General features: G+C 42.9%; 1 protein-coding gene across 2 annotated transcripts in view; it reads right to left on the reverse strand.

Moving 5' to 3' along the window:
* Nucleotides 1-19,822, reverse strand: part of LOC140476896 (tyrosine-protein phosphatase non-receptor type 2-like) — a 94,908-nt gene extending 75,086 nt beyond the window's left edge. The window contains exons 1-2 of one of the 2 annotated variants that reach the window (XM_072569794.1): nt 19,597-19,822; nt 3,212-3,302 (exon numbers count right to left, since the gene is read on the reverse strand). In XM_072569794.1, coding sequence (XP_072425895.1) covers nt 3,212-3,302; nt 19,597-19,653 — 148 coding nt within the window. In that variant the 5' untranslated portion in view covers nt 19,654-19,822. The remainder of the gene's footprint in view (nt 1-3,211; nt 3,303-19,596) is intronic. The other variant, XM_072569792.1, reaches the window with a different exon arrangement.
* Between the last annotated feature and the right edge of the window lie 839 nt (nt 19,823-20,661).

Here is a 20,661-nt window from a genome sequence, read left to right on the forward strand (position 1 = left end):
CTATGATCCCTAGTGAGATTTGGTCATCTTTGGTGTGAGAAAGTTCCACCAATACCTTTACAGACATAAATTTGTAATGGGAACAGACCACAAACTCCTGCTAGGCCAACTCAAAGACGACAAGCCCGTGTCACCCATAGCTCCAGGTTGAATTCAGCATTGGGCTCTCATTCTAAGTGCGTACAATTACAGGTCAGAATACCATCTGGGAGCCAAGTAGCAAATGTAGATGCCTTAAGCCGCCTTCAGCTGGTGGGTGCACCACTGGAAGAATCTGTTCAGGTTTTTAACTTTCTGGATACCTTTCCAGTCACTGCTGACAACATCAGACTGTGGACACAAAATGTTCTGGTCCTGGCAAAACTAAAACAGCTGCTTGTGATGGGAGGGAAAGAAGGGGTCATAACAACCAGAATTAAAATATTTCTGACCAGAAATGGCATTTTATTGTAGGGAGCAAGAGGATTCTCCTGAGCAAATGTCACTGTCAGATACTGACCAAACTTCACCAGGTGTACCCAAACTGACGATATTGGCGAGAGGTTATGTCTGGTGGCCAGGATTAGAAGTGCACACAGCCATATTGGTAGGGCAGTTCCCAGAGCGCCAACTTACACAAAAATTACCATCAGCAGGTCCGCAAATTCACAGGAATTGCTGGGTAAACTCTGAACTTAGTTACATGTCAATTATGCCAGCCTATTCATGGGCTCAACGTTCTTAGTCATTGTGACGCCCACGCAAGGCAGTGGGGTATTTACAGAGTTTATTCATTAAACATGGAGACAATGATAGAAAAGCAGCGAGCATCTTTTACAATACACAGACTCCCAAAACTGTTGGACACAGACAATGGGTCATCACTCGCCAGAGAATTTCAAGTATTTCCTAAAGTCAAATGGTATTCAGCATACAGCTCCACATGAGTCAGTTAATAAATTATACATTTATAATTTATCGTCCAATAGTCTGGCAAAAACACTAGTCCAAACTTGAAGGCAGGGTCAATGAAACAGCCTACAGCTTCACAATACCAAACTGGCCTAGTTCCTAATTGACTATCAGACCATCCCTCATGCACCCACAGGGATAGTTCCAGAGTTGCAAATGGGTAGGAGACTCCGCACCAGCTTTAATCTGATCTCCCAAGACCTGGCAGAGGGGTTAAAATGGCATCATGAATGCTGATGTTGGACACAGGGCTCTAATCAATAGAGAGAGTTTACTTCAGGGGATAAAGTTTGGTGCCAAAACCATGGGAATGGCCCTACATGGCTAAGAGGCTTGGTCAACATAGGTCAGGTCCCGTGACATATAAAATTCAGTTCATTGAGGCTTATCTGAACAAAGACGTAGACAACATGAAAGCTGCAAATTTGAAAGCTGGGCAGCAGCAAAACTTATCCAGCCCCCCAGAACAACTGGAAAGGATGTCGGTATCTGTGGGCTCTCCCCCTTCATCTAGCATTGAAGAAACTTTACAATCTCAGACAAACACCATAGATGGCGCAGCTTCAACGCCTTTACCACTGAACAGGCTGAATTTCTTCTGCAACACTCCAGACGCAAAAGGTGAACCATGGTAAGCTGTCAGTATCCGAGGCAGGGCAGATGAACCAGACCTGGTACAAATTTGCCCCATGAAAAGCTAAAAGAACAGACTTAGAGGGGGAGGGATATAGTGACTGTAAGAAGGTAAGTCAGTTGGACCTCAGAATATTCCCTGACTGGGGCTGTTAACCTGTCCAATCAAGGAACCCTGGCTGACAGATTACAAACAGGCGTGTCAGAACTCTGTTTACTCAGAGGTGGTTGAGGAAGCCAGCCTAGTGTCAAGTTCAACGTACGTGTAAATAAAGAGTGACTTGATGACAGAATACTGGCCTCTGGAGTTATTTCATACCAAAGTTTACATTTTCAGCTTGAAATTAGCTAGGGTGTGAGGCAATGAGCAGTGACGTTAAACAGGTTGATAGGAATGCAGTGTTAATTTGGGCTATCTGCTAGTTTCATGGTTGCATTATGCATCAAAAAAATGCACATGGGTCACTCAATTTAAGTATGAGTCAGTTAATAAATTATACATTTATAGAGATCAAACATAAAAGTTAACTACAACTACAAGGAAAGATGGATTCATCTGATATTTTAACAATTCCCTTGAGGATCCTTTCCCAAGATAATTAATTTGTTAACCAAAAACATCATTTATTGCAACAGTTAAACATTTACAACTAGCAGATAACTGTCAAATATACATAGAACCAACATGTTCAAAAGAAACTAGTTCTTGTTTGTAATATCCCAATCCTGGAGTATGCAAACGGTGACAGTGTTAACCACTGACTTCTGCTGAATAAATGTTTACTCAAATCACCTAGGGTGAGGATGCAATCCCCACAGGAGTAATGTCAGCTGACACTTACTTTAGGCCAGTGACACTTGAACCTATGGAGTCAGGTATATACAGGCGAAAGAGCAAAACTGCATTATACAATGCTTTCGGCAGCGCAAGATCATAACCAGTTAGAATTATCAATATGAACACTGGTAGCAAACAACAGTACCAGCTAAACTCTGCACAGGAATATCCCACAAGCAGTAATGAGACAAACTGTTCATATTAAGTGCATTGTGATGGTAGTATTTTATGTACAAACAGTAGCCAGATTAAATAGGCTCTTTAAGAGAGTAAAATTGGCTCATGGTAAAACAGTGAAGACTAAACTGGATCTTAAATCCTTTTAGGGGCAAGGATGCTTGAAGAAAGAATCAACTGTCTATTTCTAAAAATATTTACTTTTTCATTTGACTTTCTATCAACTTTTGCCATTTTAAATTCTACCTTCAGAGACAAACTGCAAACCCACTCATGGAGCATCACCCTGCAATTGCACTGTTCTACAAATGTTGCCAGCAGCAAAACCATGCAACTATATTCCAACAAGTAAACAGAGGCAACCTCCATTTTAAAAATTCACTTAGAGAAAGAATGCTATGAAATGAAAATGAATTATGTCCCAGAGCAATTATCTATTCCCGATAGTTTTGACTGTGTGCATGCACCAGAAGACAGTGACTGGTATTTCATATACATGTTCGTGCAACTGTTAATGTCACCAAAGTACCTGAAAACAGCAATATGTAGTCACTTCTATGGATCAAGACATGTAAAGTTTACAAAGCACAATACTTGCAACATTCTACTTACAAGGGCTGACATCTCTGTATCTGTTTCGAGCCCGGTTTTCTGGATATTTAGCTACTTTGTATGGGAAATCTTGAGAATCATTCCGAATTTCCTGTCAGGAAAGAAAAACCTTCATTTAACAGTTATTGACAAAAATTAAGGTACATTACATTTTTAACTAAAATATGCTTTTATCCATTCTGCATTTGTAAACAGCTGTCAACCAATTACAAAGCTTCACAATTTCAGTCAAGAAACAAAGCACTCAAACAAAGATAAACTGGTTTAATTTGATAGTGCAAATCAGGAGACAGACGGTCATTGTGCTTGTATGAAACAGTGCTTTCAAATTTCACTCAAATGATTGACCAAACTTGAATTTTAAAGATTATTCCCTCTTATTCTAGAATACTATGCCGGAGAGTTTTTCCATGCAAGATGCTGGTATAAGCACTTTGCAAGCCTCCAAACTTTGCCACCTAGAAGGCCAGGAGCACAGACACGTGGATAAACAACACAATCCCCTCCCAGTTACACATCATTCTGACTTCAAAATACAGTAGCCTCCCACACCCACAAGGAATATGTTCCCAGCCTGAAACTGTGGAAATTAGCGAACCCATTCATTAATTGGGAAAGTCACCTCCCCGGGATCCCCTTGGTTCTGGAATATTCCATGTAATATGTTCGGGCTGAGGTAAGCCATGGGTAATAGAAACAGACTTCGCGAACGTGGTGGTAGACCTGTATAGCTCATTCGTTTTGTCACAGAATCCTAGAATCTATTTCTTAATAGCTCTGAATGTACCTATACCACAATGAACTGCTGCAGTTCAGGAAAGTAGTACATCTCCACTTTCTCAAGTCCAATGATGGATGGTCAAGAAAAAAAACATTTGACACTTGTAAATACTTCAATCATATCACCTCTCAAACCTCAAAACACAAACCAAGTTTACACAAATTATTCTCAACTTAAAATTTCACACCCTCGAATCATTCTTGTAAATCTGCAGTTTCCCTTTCCAAAGCAAGTACATTTTTCCTGAAGTTAGTATAAATTAATTCTGGATAGGATGCGACCAAGATATGATTTAGGTTCTGTAAAACTGAATGTTTAACCAACATGCATACAACCTTTTATGCAAGTCCTAAAATTATTTTCCAGTTCAGAGATATTACTACATACCTCTGCAGATGAAGATTATGTAATATTGCCCTGATGGATTCCACTGCAGATTCATGGCTCTTTCAAAAATACCTGCTGTGCCTTTTTTATGATAAGGCTTAGTTTACATAAAATATAATCACAAGAGACATAAGCATTAATAAAGTGGCTCATTATTTTGCACTGAATTGCCATTTTTGAAAAATCATTGTAATGTGTTGTTGCCCCAAGTAAAACCCTTATGTTGTGCCCTTACTTCACGCCTCCCTACTAAAATGAACCTATGTACCATTTCAGCCAATCTGTTCTGCACACTGAAGAGCAACTTTGATTGAATACAATGCCATTAATTGAGTCAGCAACTAATGCATTTATCACTGGCCTAAAGCTTCTATGACTGGTAAAATTTCTACATTCTGATCATTGTCACCTTCAGCGTCCAAATTCTGTGTGTCATACTTCACTTAAGAGATTGCTGTTCCACCGTAGGCAGTTCATCACAAGGATATTTTGATTCACACCTGAATCACTTTGTGACTGTTCCCCAGGCATTCCTGTGGTTCATTCACCTCCTGTTGTCCAACCCCTATCATCTGTTGTGGCATCCCGATTTCTAAAAAGTACTTTCATCCTGCATTTGGGGGTGGTGCCAGAGGTTTAAAGAATTCCAAATGTTATGCCCTTGCTCACAAAGTGTTGTACACATCAAGTCAGCAATTACAGACCAGTCAGTTTGAATTCGCTTGTGGAAAAATGTATGGGAACAATTATTCAGCATAGAATTCATAAGTTTGAAAGAGTCAGCATGGATATGTTAAGGGTAAATCATGTTTATCATAAAGTATTTTGAAGAGCTAATGGAGAAGGTTGATGAGGGAAAAGACTTAGCTGTGGTGTATATGGACTTCCAAAATGGATTTGATAATGACCGAAGACAAAAGATTTGTAAGCAAACTCATAAGCATAATGAAAAGGGTTAGTATCAACATGGATACAAAATTGAGTTACAAAACACAGTGCAATGGTGAATGGGTATGTTTTGGGTTGCTGGAGGAAGGTTTGGAATGGAAGTCTCTTGGGGTCAGTATTGGGATTAGATTAGATTACATTACATTCGGCCCAACAAGTCCACACTGACCCGCCGAAGCGCAACCAACCCATACCACTACATTTACCCCTTATCTAACACTACGGGCAATTTAGCATGGCCAATTCACCTGACCTGCACATCTTTGGACTGTGGGAGGAAACCGGAGCACCCGGAGGAAACCCACGCAGACACGGGGAGAACGTGCAAACTCCACACAGTCAGTCGCCTGAGGCGGGAATTGAACCTGGGTCTCCGGCGCTGTGAGGCAGCAGTGCTAACTACTGAGCCACCATGCCACCCACGGTGAAGACAAACCTTCATTTTTCTTGATATATACAAATGACAAAGATCTTGGCACATGAGGGACAATTTACAAGTTTGCAGTTAACATTAAACTCAGAATATTGTAATTTGTGAGGAGGTCAGTGCAGACCTTCAAAAGGGCATTCGCATGTTGGTGTACTGGGAAAATGGGTTGCAGATGAAGTTCAATGTGGAAAAGCGAAAGGTTATGCACTTTGAAGAAGAACATGGACAAACGTTATGCAATACTATTCTAAAGGGTTTGCAAGAGCTGAGCAACCTGGAAGTACATGTACATAACTCATTAAAGGTAGTATGAGGGGCTGTTAATAAAGCATACAGTGTCCTATGCTTTACTTATAGTAGTAAAGAATAGAAAAGCAGTTATGATGATCTTAGATATTGGTTAGACCTCAGCTGGAGTACTGGGTACAGTTTTGGGTGCCACACTATAAGAAGCATGTGACTGCACTGAAAGTAGAGGAAAGGTTGACAAGAACAGTTCTAGGATTGAGGCACTTCATTACGAGGAAAGATGGAACAGAGTCAAAATCTTGAGGAGTTTGGAAACAATGAATAGGGAGAATGGCTTGAAAACCAGAGGGCACAATTTTGAAGTGTTTGACACAAGTATCCAGCAAGTACCACTTAGCCTAACACTTAATTTAAGCAATTAATACTCTTAAAATACTTCTGTGGGGGCGATCACCTACCCACAATTGGTGTACTACTTATATCAATCATCAACTGGAATTTCCCACTTGTAATGATTGATGAGTTTTCTGTGCCCTGATCTCATCATAGGCTATATATTTAATAGCTCGAAGAATTGAGTTTGAAGGATTATGGAAGAAATAATATATGCCAAATTTTGTAAATATACCTGGAATGATTTCTTTAAAAGAGGCCACTGAAATTTCACTGTACGTTAACAGTGTATTTTTCATGTCTTTTCAGGGAACCAAAGAGGGCAAGCTGACAGAACTTCAAAAGAACTTAAAAACAACTTAAGGGGATGAACCTAATTCATTTAAAACAGGTCAGGTGCTAAGGGAGAATATAGTGGGACTACACAGCATGGTGAACATTTAATTTTTAAAAAGGTCACCTAAAAATCACATGACTGGTGATGATTACATTTTGCTGAAACTGCTGTTGGTGTCGTTTTTTTCTTAACTTGGACAGTGCTTATCTTATCCATGTTATTTTGAGCAAAGACTGTGGTGCTGGAAAAGCGTAGACTGTCAGGTCGCAGCCAAATCGACTGTTTCAGGGATAAGCCCTTCATCAGGAATGTTTTCGTGGGGGTCGGGGGGGGAAGAGGAGAGTTGGGGTGAATATAGCTGGAAAAGTGATAGGTAGAGGAAGGTGGGGCTGAAAGTCATAGGTCAGAGAGGAGGGTGGAACAGCTAAGTAAGGAAGATGAACAGGTTCAAGAGGAAGTGCCAATTTGGGAGACTGTGACTGGGATAAGGTGGGAGGGAGGGTGGGAGGGAGGGGAAATGGGGACACTGATGAAATCCATATTGATCCTGTGTGGCTGGAGGGTCCTAAGGGGGAAGATGAGGCGTTCTTCCTCGAGACTTCGGGTGGTTAGGGTTTGGCGAAGTCCTTGGCAGAATAGGAGTGGGAGTTAAAGTGTTCAGCCACAGGCGGTGGGGTTGGTTAGTGTGGGTGTTCCAGAGATGTTCTCTGAAACAATCCGTAAGTTGGTGTCCTGTCTCCCCGATGTAGAGGGGACCACATCGGTTGCAATGGATGCAGTAGCAGACATGTGGAAGTACAGGTTAAATTTCTGTTGGATATGGAATGATTCTTTGGGGCTTAAGACGGAGGTGGGGGGGGGGGGGGGGGTGCAGGTTTTGCTCTTCTTGCGATGGCTGGGCAAGGTCTATCTGTGTTGGACCTGACAAGGGAGCCGCAGAGGGAACGGTCTCTCTGAAATGCAGGTGGGGTGGGGGAGGGAAATATATATCTGGTGGTGGGGTCTGTTTGTAGCTGGCAGAAATGGCAGCGGATGATGTGGTGTATCCAAAGGTTGATGAGGTGGAAGGAGAGGACCAGTGGTCCTGTTCTTGATCAACCTATCAGTTTCCCAGCTACCTTTCCTCTCCAGCCCCTCCGGCCCACAAGCCTCATGCCTGATAAAGGGCTTATGCCCGAAACATCAATTCTCCTGCTCCACGGATGCTGCCTGACTTGCTGTGCTTTTCCAGCACCACACTCTTCCACTCTGATCTCCAGCATCTGCAGTCCTCACTTTCTCCTATTTTGAAGGGAGCCTGCTAAAAATAAGCTAAAGTTGGAAAAGAACCTCAGAACAAACGGAGTTGGAGGAAGCCTAAGAACAAGCTGCCAGTGGATCTCTGCTATTTATGAAAAGAAAACACACTGCCTATGTTCAGAGTGAAACCTGACTCTTCAGATACTGAAGCAGTCCATGCCCAAATGCAGATAAACCTGGCCAATATCCAAGTTTGAGCTGGCAAGTAACTTTCACACCACACAAATACCATCTCCAGAGAGAATTTACCCATCATCCCTTGACATTCAATGTGCATTATCACCACCGAATACCACGCTTTCAAAATCTTGGAAGTTACCAAAAACTGAGATGGAGCAACCATATGAAAAGTGTGTCTACAAAAACAGGTCATAGGTTAGGAATCCTGCAGCAAGTAACTCACCTCATTCCTCAAAACCCTGCCCACTATCTGAAGTAAAAACAAAATACTGGAGAAACTCTGCAGATCTGGCAGTCTCTGTGGAGATAGAAAGCATTCACATTCAGCCCAGAAGATTCTAAAGTAGAGTCATACTGGACATATAAAGTTAACTGTTTCCCTCTTCACAGAGGACCCCAGCAGGAGTTACAGCAAGATACAGTTATCACCAGTCACGTGATTTATAAGAACCTGTTAAAAAAAGTTCACAATGCTCTGCAGTTTCAATATATGCACCATTAGCAATTAATCTGTTTTAAATGTTGAGTTTCTCAAGCATGATGTTTTTACTTCAGATCTCCAGCATCTGCAGTACTTTGCTTTTATTAGCCTGTCCACCATCTGCAAGGCACAAGTTTAGAGCGCAATAGAATTCCCCCCACTTGCGTGGATAAGATCACACAGAAGACAGGGATTTGGATACAGAACTGGCTCAAAGGAAGACGACAGATGGTGGTGAAGGGTCGCTTTTCAGATTGCAGGCCTGTGATGAGTGGTGTACGACAAGCAGCGGTGCTGGATCCACTACTTTTCATCATTTATATAAGTGATTTGAATGTGAACCTGGAGGTATGGCTAATAAATATGCAGATGACTCCAAAACTGAAGGTGTAGTGAACAGCAAAGAAGGTTACCTCACAGAACATTGAGATCTTGATCAGATGGATTGATGGGTCAAGGAGTGGCAGATTGAGGTTAATTTAGGTATATGTGAGGTGCTGCACTTTGCAAGGGCAAATCAGGGCAGAACTTGTACACTTACTGGTAACGTCCTGGGGAGTGTTGCTGAACAAAGACACCTTTGAGTGTAGGATCATAATTCCTTGAAAATGGGGTCTCAGGTAGATAGTATGATGAAGGTGATATTTCATATGCTTTCCTTTATTGGTCAGAGCATGGAGTACATGAGTCAGGAGGCCATGCTGCAGCTGTACGGACATAGTTAGGCCACTTTTGGAATACTGTGTGCAATTCCGGTCTCCCTACAACAGGAAGGATGTTACGAGACTGGAAAGGGTTCAGAAAAGATTTAAGGATGTTGACAAGGTTGGAGGCTTTGAGATAGAGGGAGACGCTGAATAGGCAGAGGCTATTTTCCCTGAAGTGTCACAGGCAGAGGGGTGACCTTTTATAGGTTTATAAAATCACAATGGGAATGGATAGGATGAACAGACAAGATCTTTTCTCCAGGGTGGGGACTAGAAGGCATAGACTTATGGTGAGAGAGGAAAGATTTAAAAGGGTCCTGAGGGGCAACTTTTTCACAAACAGGGTGGTGCAATGAGGATATGAGCAGCTAGAGGGAGTGGAGGAGACTAGTACAATTACAACATTTAAAAGGCATCTGGATGGGTACATGAATAGGAAGGGTTCAGAGGGATATGGACCAAATGCAGGCAACCGGTTGGCTAGAATGACTTCGACTAAAGGGTCTGCTTCCATGCTGTACATCTCTATGACTCCAAGTTCAGCTCCTACAACAATCAAGAAGCTTAATACCATCCAGGACAACGCAACTCACTTGATTGTTTGTGGATGCGGTGCCAATCATACCATCCACCACAAGCACCAACCACCTGACAGGGTTTGCCCAAGATATTTTTTTTTTTTTAAAAATCACTCTTTCAAATTAAGTCTTTTTTTCACCCCCACAGAATGTGTGTGTCACTGGGTGGGCCAGCATTTATTTCTTTTCCCTAGTTGCCCTTGAGAAGTTGGTTTCAAGTTGCCTTGAAGCACTGCTGTCCATTCACACCCCATCTGCTTTGTCAATCCTCTTTAGCATTTTGTATATCTCAACTATATCTCCTCTCATCCTTCTAAAATCTAACAAATATCAGCCTAAACAGCTCAATCTCTCCTGATAAGACAGGCTTCTCAATGGCAATGGTCATGAGTTTGGAAGGTGCTGAGAAACCTAGGTGAATTACGATAGTGCATCTTGTAGATAGTACACACTGCTGATACTGTGCAGTAACAAAGGCTGAAAATGTGGTTGTGATGTTTTGTCCTGGATGATGATATCAAATGTGTTGAGTATTATTGGAGCTGTACACATCCAGGAATTTGGGGAGTATTCCAATACACTCACTTGTAGATGGTAGAAGTTTTAGGGAGCCAGGTGGTGAGCAGTTTGCTGCAAAATCTGTAGTCTCCAATCCTAATTTGCTCCTGTAGCCAAATTAGTAATATAGTGAGTTCACCTCAGCTTCCGAGCCCCAGGATGTTGATAATAGGGTAATGGCAATGGCAACACCATTCAATCACGAGGATCGTTAATGTGTTTCTTAATGAAAATGGCTAATGCCTATGTCTTGTGAATTGGGCCAATGGGCTGAGAAGTGGCAGATGGAGTTTAATTCAGATAAATGCGAGGTGCTCCATTTTGAGAAAGCAAATCTTAGCAGGACTTATATACTTAATGGTAAGGTCCTAGGGAGTGTTGCTGAACAAAGAGACCTTGGAGTGCAGATTCAGAGCTCCTTGAAAGTGGAGTCACAGGGAGATAGTATAGTGAAGGCGTTTGGTATGCTTTCCTTTATTGGTCAGAGTATTGAGTACAGGAGTTGGGAGGTCATGTTGCGGCTGTACAGGACATTGGTTAGGCCACTGTTGGAATACTGCGTGCAATTCTGGTCTCCCTCCTATCGGAAAGATGTTGCGAAACTTGAAAGGGTTCAGAAAAGATTTACAAGGATGTTGCCAGGGTTGGAGGATTTGAGCTGTAGCGAGAAGCTGAACAGGCTGGGGCTGTTATCCCTGGAGCGTCGGAGGCTGAGGGGTGACCTTATAGAGGTTTATAAAATTATGAGGGAAGTGGATAGGATAAATAGGCAAAGTCTTTTCCCTGTGGTCGGGGAGTCCAGAACTAGAGGTTTAGGGAGAGGGGAAAGATATAAAAGAGACCTAAGGAGCAACTTTTTCATGCAGAGGGTGGTGCGTGTATGGGATGAGCTGCCAGAGGATGTGGTGGAGGCTGGTACAATTGCAACATTTAAAAAGGCATTTGGATCGGTATATGAATGGAAAGGTTTTGGAGGGATATGGGCCGAGTGCTGGCACGTGGGACTAGATTGGGTTGGGATATCTGGTTGGCATGGACGGGTTGGACCAAAGGGTCTATCTCCATGCTATACATCTCTATAACTCTATGTCACAAAAGGATCGTTTAAAGTGTGTCTACTTTAATGCAAGAGTGTCAGAAATCAGAATGATGAACTTCGAGCATGGATCAATACTTGGGACTACGATGTTGTGGCCATAACTGAGATGTGAGTTTCACAGGAGCAGGAATGGTTGCTAGATGTTCCAGGGCTTAGAACATTTAAAAAGAACAGGGAGGGTGGAAAGAGAGGATGGGGTGTAGCACTGCTAATCAGAGATTGCATCACAGCTACAGAAATGAAGGTTGTTGAAGAAGGTTTGTCTACTGAGTCAGTATGGATGGAAGTTAGGAACAGTAAGGGAACAGCCACCTCATTGGGGGATTTCTACAGACTCCCTAATAGCAGTAGGGAGACCAAAGAACTCGTAGGCCGGCAGATTTTGGAAAAATGCAAGTGTAGCAGGGTTGTTGTTCTGGGTGACTTCAACATTCCCAATATTGACTGGAACCTCCTTAATGGAGATGGTTTGGATGGAGCCATTTATGTCAGGTGTGTTCAGGAGGGCTTCTTTACTCAGTAAGTGGACAGGCCGAACGAGGGGAAGAGGCCATTTCGGATTTGGTGCTCAGCAATGAGACAGGACAGGTGTCGGATCTCGCTGTGGGAGAACACTTTGGTGACAGTGACCACAACTGCCTCACATTTACCATAGCTTTGGAGAGGGAAAGAAGCAGTTACCGAGGGAAGATATTTAATTAGGGAAAAGGAAATTATGATGCTATCAGACAGGAGTTGGGAAGTACAGACTGGGAGCAATTGTTCCACAGAAAGGGTACAACAGACATGTGGAGACTATTTAAGGAGCAGTTGTTGTGAGTGATGCACAAATTTGTTCCTCTGAGACAGGCAAGAAGGGGTAAGATTTAAGGAGCCTTGGATGACGAGAACAGAGGTGCTTCTCGTCAAAAGAAAGATGGCAGCTTATGTAAGGTGGAGGCGGCAAGGATCTAGCACAACTTTACAGATTTACGAGAAAGGAGCTCAGAAGTGGACTGAGAAAAGCCAGGAGGCGGCACGAAAATGGCTTGGCAGGAAGGATTAGGGAGAACCCAAAGGCATTTTACTCATTCGTGAGGAATAAGAGAATGATCAGGGAGAAGTTAGGGCCAATCAGGGACAGCGGAGGGAACTTGTGCATGGTGTCTGAGCAGATAGGGGAAGCTCTAAATGAGTTTTTTGCTTCGGTTTTCACTATTGAAAGGGACCCTGATGTGAATGAGAACGGAGGTTGCTAAGCGAGAAATGAGGTTGCTAAGCCACTGGCGAAAATCTTTGCTTCCTCACTCACCACGGGAGTTTTACTGGAGGATTGGAGGGAGGCGAATGTTGTTCCTCTTTTCAATAAGGGGAATAGGGAAACCCCTGGCAATTACAGATCAGTCAGTCAGTCTTATGTCTGTGGTCAGCAAGGTTTTGGAAAGAATTGAGGGATAGGATTTATGACTATTTGGCAAAGCACAGTGTGATTAAAGGCTGTCAGAATGACTGTGAGGGGCAGGTCATGCCTCACAAAAATCTTATTGAGTTCTTTGTGGAGGTGACGAGACAGGTCGACAAAGGTCAGGCAGTGGATGTGGTGTATATGGACTTCAGCAAGGCATTTGAAAAGGTTCCCCATGGTAGGCTCATTCATAAAGTCAGGAGGTACGGGATACAGGGAGATTTGACTATCTGGATTCAGAATTGGTTGGCTGACAGAAGGCAGAGAGTGGTTGTAGATGCAAAGTATTCTCCCTGGAGGTCAGTGGTGAGTGGTGCTCTGCAGGGCTCTGTTCTTGAGTCTCTGTTCTTTGTAGTTTTTATAAATGACTTGAACGAGGACTTTGAGGGGTGGGTTAGTAAATTTGCAGATGACACAAAGGTTGGAGGTGCCGTTGATAGTATCGAGGGCTATTGCAGGCTGCAGCGCGACATACACAGGATACAGAGCTGAGCTGAGAAATAGCAGATGGAGTTCAACCTGGATAAATGCGAAGTGATGAGCTTGGAAAGTCAAACTCAAATGCTGAATATATAGAATTAAAGAAAGATCTCTTGGCAGTGTGGAGGAACAGAGGGATCTGGGTGTTCAAGTGCATGGACCCCTCAAAGTTGCCACCCAAATGGAAAGGGTTGTTAAGAAAGCATATGGTGTTTTGGTTTTCATTAACAGGAGGATTGGGTTTAAGAGCCGCGAGGTTTTGCTGCAGCTCTCCAAGACTCTGGTGGGACCGCACTATGAATATTGATTGTGTCTAGTTCTGGTTGCCCTTTTATAGGAAAAATACAGAGGCTTTGGAGAGGATGCAAAGAAGGTGTACCAGGATGGTGCCTGGACTGGAGGCCTTGTCTTACGAAGAGAGGTTGACTAAGCTTGGACTTTTCTCTCTGGAAAGAAGGAGAAAAAGAGGTGACCTGATAGAGGTATACAAGGTAACGAGAGGCATGGATAAAGTCAATAGCCAGAGACTTTTCACAAAGGGTCATTGTTTTTTGAGATATTAGGAGGAAGGTATAGAGGAAACGTCAGAGGTCGGTTCTTTACGCAGAGAGTTGTGAATGCATGGAATGCATTGCCAGCAGTGGTGGTGGAAGCAGAGTCATGAGGGACATTTAAGTGACTGTTGGACATGCACATGGACAGAAGTGAATTGAGGGGAGCACACGTTAGGTTACTTTATTTTAGTTTAGAAATAATCCTCGGCACAACATTGCGGGCTGAAGGGCCTGTTCTGTGCTGTACTTTTCTATGTTCTATGTCAGCCTAAACTTGAATATTCTATTTGGACATGAATTGCTTCCGTATTGTGAAGTTGTGAATGGTGTTCAAAAATATGCAATTAGCAAACGTCCTTACTCTGACCCTATCATACAGTCACATGAATACTTACCTTCAACAGCAAGTCAGAGTCTGGGAATCATTTTGACCCCCCCCCAAAGCCTGTGCATATCAAAAGGCACAAGTTGGGGTGTGATGGTATACTCTCTACTAGCCTAGATGAGAGTGGTTACGATAACACAACCAACTCTTTAAAAAAAAATCACTATCAACACCCTATTCACTAATTCAAACATTTAATACCTCCAATGTCAGTGTTTAATATGTACAAACTAAAACCTGAAAGAACTGCAGATGCTGTAAATCACAAACAAAAATATAAATTGCTAGGAAAGCTCAGCAGATGGCTCGAGGACTCTAGCATTTGCAAGTTTTTATCTCTAGACAAGCTCAGCAGGTCTGGCAACATGCGTGGAGAGAAAGCAGAGTGAATGTTTCGGTTCAAGTGACCCTGCCTCATGTACAAGACCCAGTGCAGCAACTTGTCATGGTTCCTTTGACAGCACCTTTCACACCTCTGACCTCCACCACCTTGCTGAACAAGGACAGATGATAGAAGGGAACACTAACAACATTCAAGCCACACAACATCCTGAATTGGAACTATTCTATTGTCTCTTTACTGTGGGTAGATGAAAATGCCAGAACTCACTTCCTAACACCACAATGATATACCAGTACCAGATGAATTACATGGTTCAATAGCAGGACACACAGGGATGGACAGCTGGTCTTCCCAGTAGCGTACACATTGCAAAGGACATAGAGGCATCTATGTCTTGCACTTGGGACTTTTGCACTCAAGTCCTAGGGAGCCCTCAAACAACAACTCAATGGGTGCATTTCGTCAAGTCCTATTTGCTCAGCATTATGAAATATCCACTTAAATATATGACATCACTCATCAACTGACCTTGTCATAATCCATTTTCCCAGCCAAATTTTGGCAATTCTTTCTCCATACCTCTATAATTACCCTTGTTTAAAATTGACCATATTAGTTTCAAACCAAAGTTACTCTCTGCAAACTGAATTTCAAATTCTACCATATTGCGATCACTATCCCTTAACTACAGAATTCATTAATTCTCCCTCATACAATCAGGAAACAGCTCAAAATGTATCAGGGATTGTTTCTGCTCCAAGAACCATTCTACAAATCTGTCTTACACGTCACCCAGAAATACCCATTTGTCTAGTCAATAAGCTGATTAAAATCACCCAGAACAGTTGTGGTGCTCATCATTCTTTCCTGATTTATACTTTGTCCTATACGGAGACATCTCTTCTGGGACTACAGGTGAACTCCCATCTGTGACTTTTTATTTGCTATCTCTTACTTCTAGCCAAACCGATTCCATTTCACAACCTATATCATGCTTCACTACCACACTAACCTCCTTCCTTTACCAGCTTTTTCCTTTGCTGGTTTTTCTAAAACATTAAACATCCTTGAATACTGAGCATCCAGTTCAGGTCACCCTGTAACCATGTCTCTGTAACACACAACAAGCCATAATCTGATTAAGCAATCAAATAATTAGAGATTAACAAATGGACAGCAGTGGTTCAGGAAAGCAGCTCACCACCACCTTCTCAATGACAACAAGGGATGGGCAATAAATGCCTGCCAGCAACACCCAAGTCCCACAAGAGTCTTTTAAAAATTAAGTCCCTATTCTCATTACTACAAAATTGATATTGCACATTGCAGCACAAAGTACAAGGAATTAGTCGATTTACACTTATTTTTGCGGCATTTCAACAATATGGTTCAGTTGATAACACTACGTCAGTCACAAAGTTCTGGATTCAAGACTCACCCAAAGCTCGAGCATAAAAATGAACTAAGTTGATATTCCAACGTAGTACTGAGGGAGTGCTGTATTGTTAGAGATGCTGTCTTTCAGACATATTAAACCCAGACCCAATCAGCTTTTGAGTAACTGCAAGAGACCCGAAAGCACTATTTGAAATAGCGGACATTACTTACAGCCCCTGGCTATTATCTGTCCCTCAAACACAAATACAGATTATCTAATTATCACATTGCTGCAGCATTTTTTTTTAAAATGGGAGCTTGCTGTGTATGCATTGTTGCTTAGAATAAAACAGTGACTGCCCTTCAAAACTACCTCACTGGCTGTTTGGCACAGAGGCAACCAGTCGTTATGAAAAGCACGGTATAAATGTATTTCTTTCTTATTGTGGAATGCAGAGGATGACATGGAAGTATCAGTTTCACTGGTTCTTTTCTGAGATTTGTTAAGTCAGGGGATATGTGTTCGATAAACAGGCAATGGGATAACAGAAAACTACAGTTTGGTACTACTGCAAAGGGTTCAGAAAGATTTTACCTGACCTTGTTATGTCGATAAAGCTGGCAAGCTACCTTATTTTCTTGTTTACTCATTTGGTCTTTTTATTGAACTTCATGTATTTTGATGCGGATGTGTGCTCTAGCTCAGAAACAGCATTATCCCAGTCAGAACTCTGTTTGACTTAGAGTGTTGCATGACAAATTGGGAGGCAATACTATTCTTCCTGTCTTTTAAGCCCATGTTTCAACATTCAATGAAATCATCGCTAATTTAACAATGAAATCATCACTAGTTGAACAATCAACTCCGCTTTCCTGCCTTTTTGCCATGGCCCACTTATTTTTTAAAAATCTGTCTTTCACAGCCCTGAATACATTCAACAACCTATCCTAAACTGTCTTCTGCAGTAAAGAATTCTACAGATTCACAATCCTCAGAAGAAGTTCCTCCCCACCTCTGTCTTAAATATTCGATCCCTTATTCTAAGATTATGTCCTCTGGTCCTAGATACTGCCACAAAGAGAAACAATCTTTCTACATCTACCTGTGAAGTTCTCTCAGAATCTATGTTTCAATTAGGTCACCTTTCATTCTTCTATATTCCAACAAGCACAGGGCCAACTACTCAACCTCTCCTCATAATATAGTCCCTCCATACCAGATATCAGCCAAGTAAATCTTGTCTGGACTGCCTCCCAATACCATTACATCTTCCTTTAGATAAAAGGACCAAAACTACTTTCAGTATTCTAGCTGTGCCCTGACTAATACCTTGTAAGGTTTTAGCAAAATCACCCTACTTTGATACTTCATTCCCATTGAAATACAAATCAACATTCCATTTGCCTTCCTAATTACCACCAAGCTTGGATACCAGCTTTTCATGATTCACTGATAAGGACTCCCAGATCTCTCCAATCTTTAGCTTTCTGCGGTCCTCCTCAGATGTATAGCTGAAGGAAGGAAGATGCTTAGAAAGTGAGTTAATTAGTCAGCAGCTGGGGTAGACAATCCCTGAAGTAACATGAACGTGAAGGGTGATGGAGTCTGCAACACTGAACAGGATCTAAGGGTGTGACCAAAGAAGGAACTGGATTCCCACAGTTTGGTGAAATTGCCAATGGGTAATGTTGGAGTGTTGCAACATGTTAGGGCCCTCAGGGCACATCAGTACTCTGAAAAGGTGTTGGCTCTCTGTTTACTAATCCTCAATTATTCTCTCCCGTTCTCAAAACACAGCACATTCACAATAACAAAAACAGAAATTGCTGGAAAAGCTCAGCAGGTTTGGCAGCATCTGTGAAGAGAAATCAAAGTTAATGTTTCTGGTCCGGTGACCCTCCCTCAGATGCTACTATATCTGCTGAGATTTCCCAGCTACTTCTGCTTTTGTTTCTGATTTAAGTATCCACAGTTCTTTCAGTTTACATTCACAACAATGCTGATTATTGGATTGGAGGAGCCCAGTATCCACAAACCTAAGCATGCATTTATATTGAAGATCATTCTTACCAAGGTCTATAATTCTGTAATTCTGTGAAACAGAGAGAGAAACATATCTAGTATTCTAAATATAATAGCAGAATCTAAAAATGTATCAGTATAACCATGGCTTTTAAGAACATTAAATAAAAATAGAATGTGCTAGTGAAACTCAGCAGATGTGACAGGTGAGCTTCTCCAGCATTTTCTATTTTTATTTCAAACCTCCATCTAGTTTTTCACCTTTAAGAGATTTTGGCTTAAACTCATGAAGGCAGCATCCTATCATCTTACAAAATTTCTCATTACAAAACTAGGTCATGGCAGCACAATGTCCCAGTGTAACAACTGAAATCCGCCGAGTTTCACAAAACAAATTTAACAGTAGAATCCGTGAAAAGTCAGCTGCAATCCAACTGAGGAAACTCGGCCAAACCTGCCATAAGTTTTCCTTAACACTGTAAGAAACCGGATTCCTGATGAAGGGCTTTTGCCCGAAACGTCGATTTCGCTGCTCGTTGGATGCTGCCTGAACTGCTGTGCTCTTCCAGCACCACTAATCCACTATAAGAAACCCCTCAACTGAATCATGGCTGATTCAACACACCTCACGTCCACTTTCCTGCACTTAGCCCTTGACTCCACTACTGATCAAGAACCTACCCATCTCAGCCTTTAAATACACACTGGTCCCACAATTCTCTATGGACGAGGAGCTCCAAAGACTCTCCAGCCGTCTAGTAAAATGCAATTTCGCCAGTAGAGCGAGCCAGCACATTGCGTGCGAGTGCCCTGCAATCTAAACAGCTGGGGACAACTTGCCTAAGGAAGAACGTAGCACACAAGTGACCACCATCCGCATGTGAAATTGTGGAGCTGGTTCTGAGCGAAATGCTTGCGAAGGATTAGTCGGAAACGAGAAAAGGAAATCACCAAATGACTGTCAGTTCGGCAGAGAGAGAGAGACTGGCAAAGTAAATGCAACACACGGAGTTTTTTCCCCCCCCCCCTTGTTGTGCTTACGCTGCTGCACTGTGCGGTTTGGTTTCGCAGCGACCCATGTGTGAAGTTCCAAGTTGCAACAGGAGGGTGAACATGGCCTTTAATAAGAAGCACCAAGCGACTAACCATCGGCAGCACAAAAAGACCTTTAACTGGACGCAGGCGCACTCCGCCGTTGACCTCGCGCTCGCAGGCCTGGTTTCCGTTAGCAAAAACCGGGAGACGGCCGATTGACTAGCGGCCTTCAGCGCGTATCCTCGCCGTCTTTATTGTCTATTGATTCAGATAAATATTCCGGACAGAGTGGGCAATCACAACTTTGACAAACTTACCAAATACGACTGAGACCAGCGGCTCTGAGCGTCGATCTCGGCGAATTTCTCCTCCATGTTGTAAGGGTGCGAAGGCGAACTCCCGTCCCCTCCTGTTCCCGCCTCGTCCACTTTCTCCTTCAGAGTTCGCCTCTCCTGGACTCTCCGGCCGTCCACATTAAAACCCAAGCCCCGTGTGGCTGGCACGGGCCCGCACCGCGCATGCGCCCGCCTTCCCCGGTCTGGAGAAGGGCGCATGCGCGGGGCTGGCGGCTGGGGGAAACCAGGAAGTGGCGCTGGCATGTGTCCACATTGTCACTGTCAATCTGTATGTGTCACTGTCAGTTTGTGTGTGTCATTCTCGGTCTGTGTCACTGTCAGTTTGTGTGTGTCATTCTTGGTCTGTGTGTATCATTCTCCGTCTGTGTCACTGTCAGTCTGTGTGTGTCACTGTCAGTCTGTGTGTATCACTGTCAGTTTGTGTGTGTCATTCTAGGTCTGTGTGTATCATTCTCGGTCTGTGTCACGGTCAGTCTGTGTGTATCACTGTCAGTTTGTGTGTGTCATTCTTGGTCTGTGTGTATCATTCTCGGTCTGTGTCACTGTCAGTCTGTGTGTATCACTGTCAGGCCGTCCCAATCCCCCACCTTCTTACTTTATGTTTATCCCTGACCAATGCACTTGTCAACACATCCCTGAACATTATGGGCAGTTTAGCATGGCCAATTCACCTAATCTGCGCATCTTTTGATTGTGAGAGGAAACCAGAGCACCCCGTGCAAACTCCATGCAGACAGTCGCCCGAGGCTGGAATCAAACACAGACGAGTCTTCTTTGATTCAGACCAGGAGAAAGTGACAACTACAGATGCTGGAGATCAGAGCTTAAAAATGTATTGCTGGAAAAGCGCAGCAGGTCAGGCAGCATCAAAGGAGCAGGAATGAAGAAGGGCTTATGCCCGAAACGTCGATTCTCCTGCTCCTTTGATGCTGCCTGACCTGCTGCGCTTTTCCAGCAACACATTTGATTCAGACCATACTGGAAATATTTACTGTGTCTCTCCTCAGATGCTGCCACTCCTGCTGA

The sequence above is a fragment of the Chiloscyllium punctatum genome, chromosome 5 (assembly GCF_047496795.1).
Source record: "Chiloscyllium punctatum isolate Juve2018m chromosome 5, sChiPun1.3, whole genome shotgun sequence".
Classification (NCBI taxonomy): Eukaryota; Metazoa; Chordata; class Chondrichthyes; order Orectolobiformes; family Hemiscylliidae; genus Chiloscyllium; species Chiloscyllium punctatum.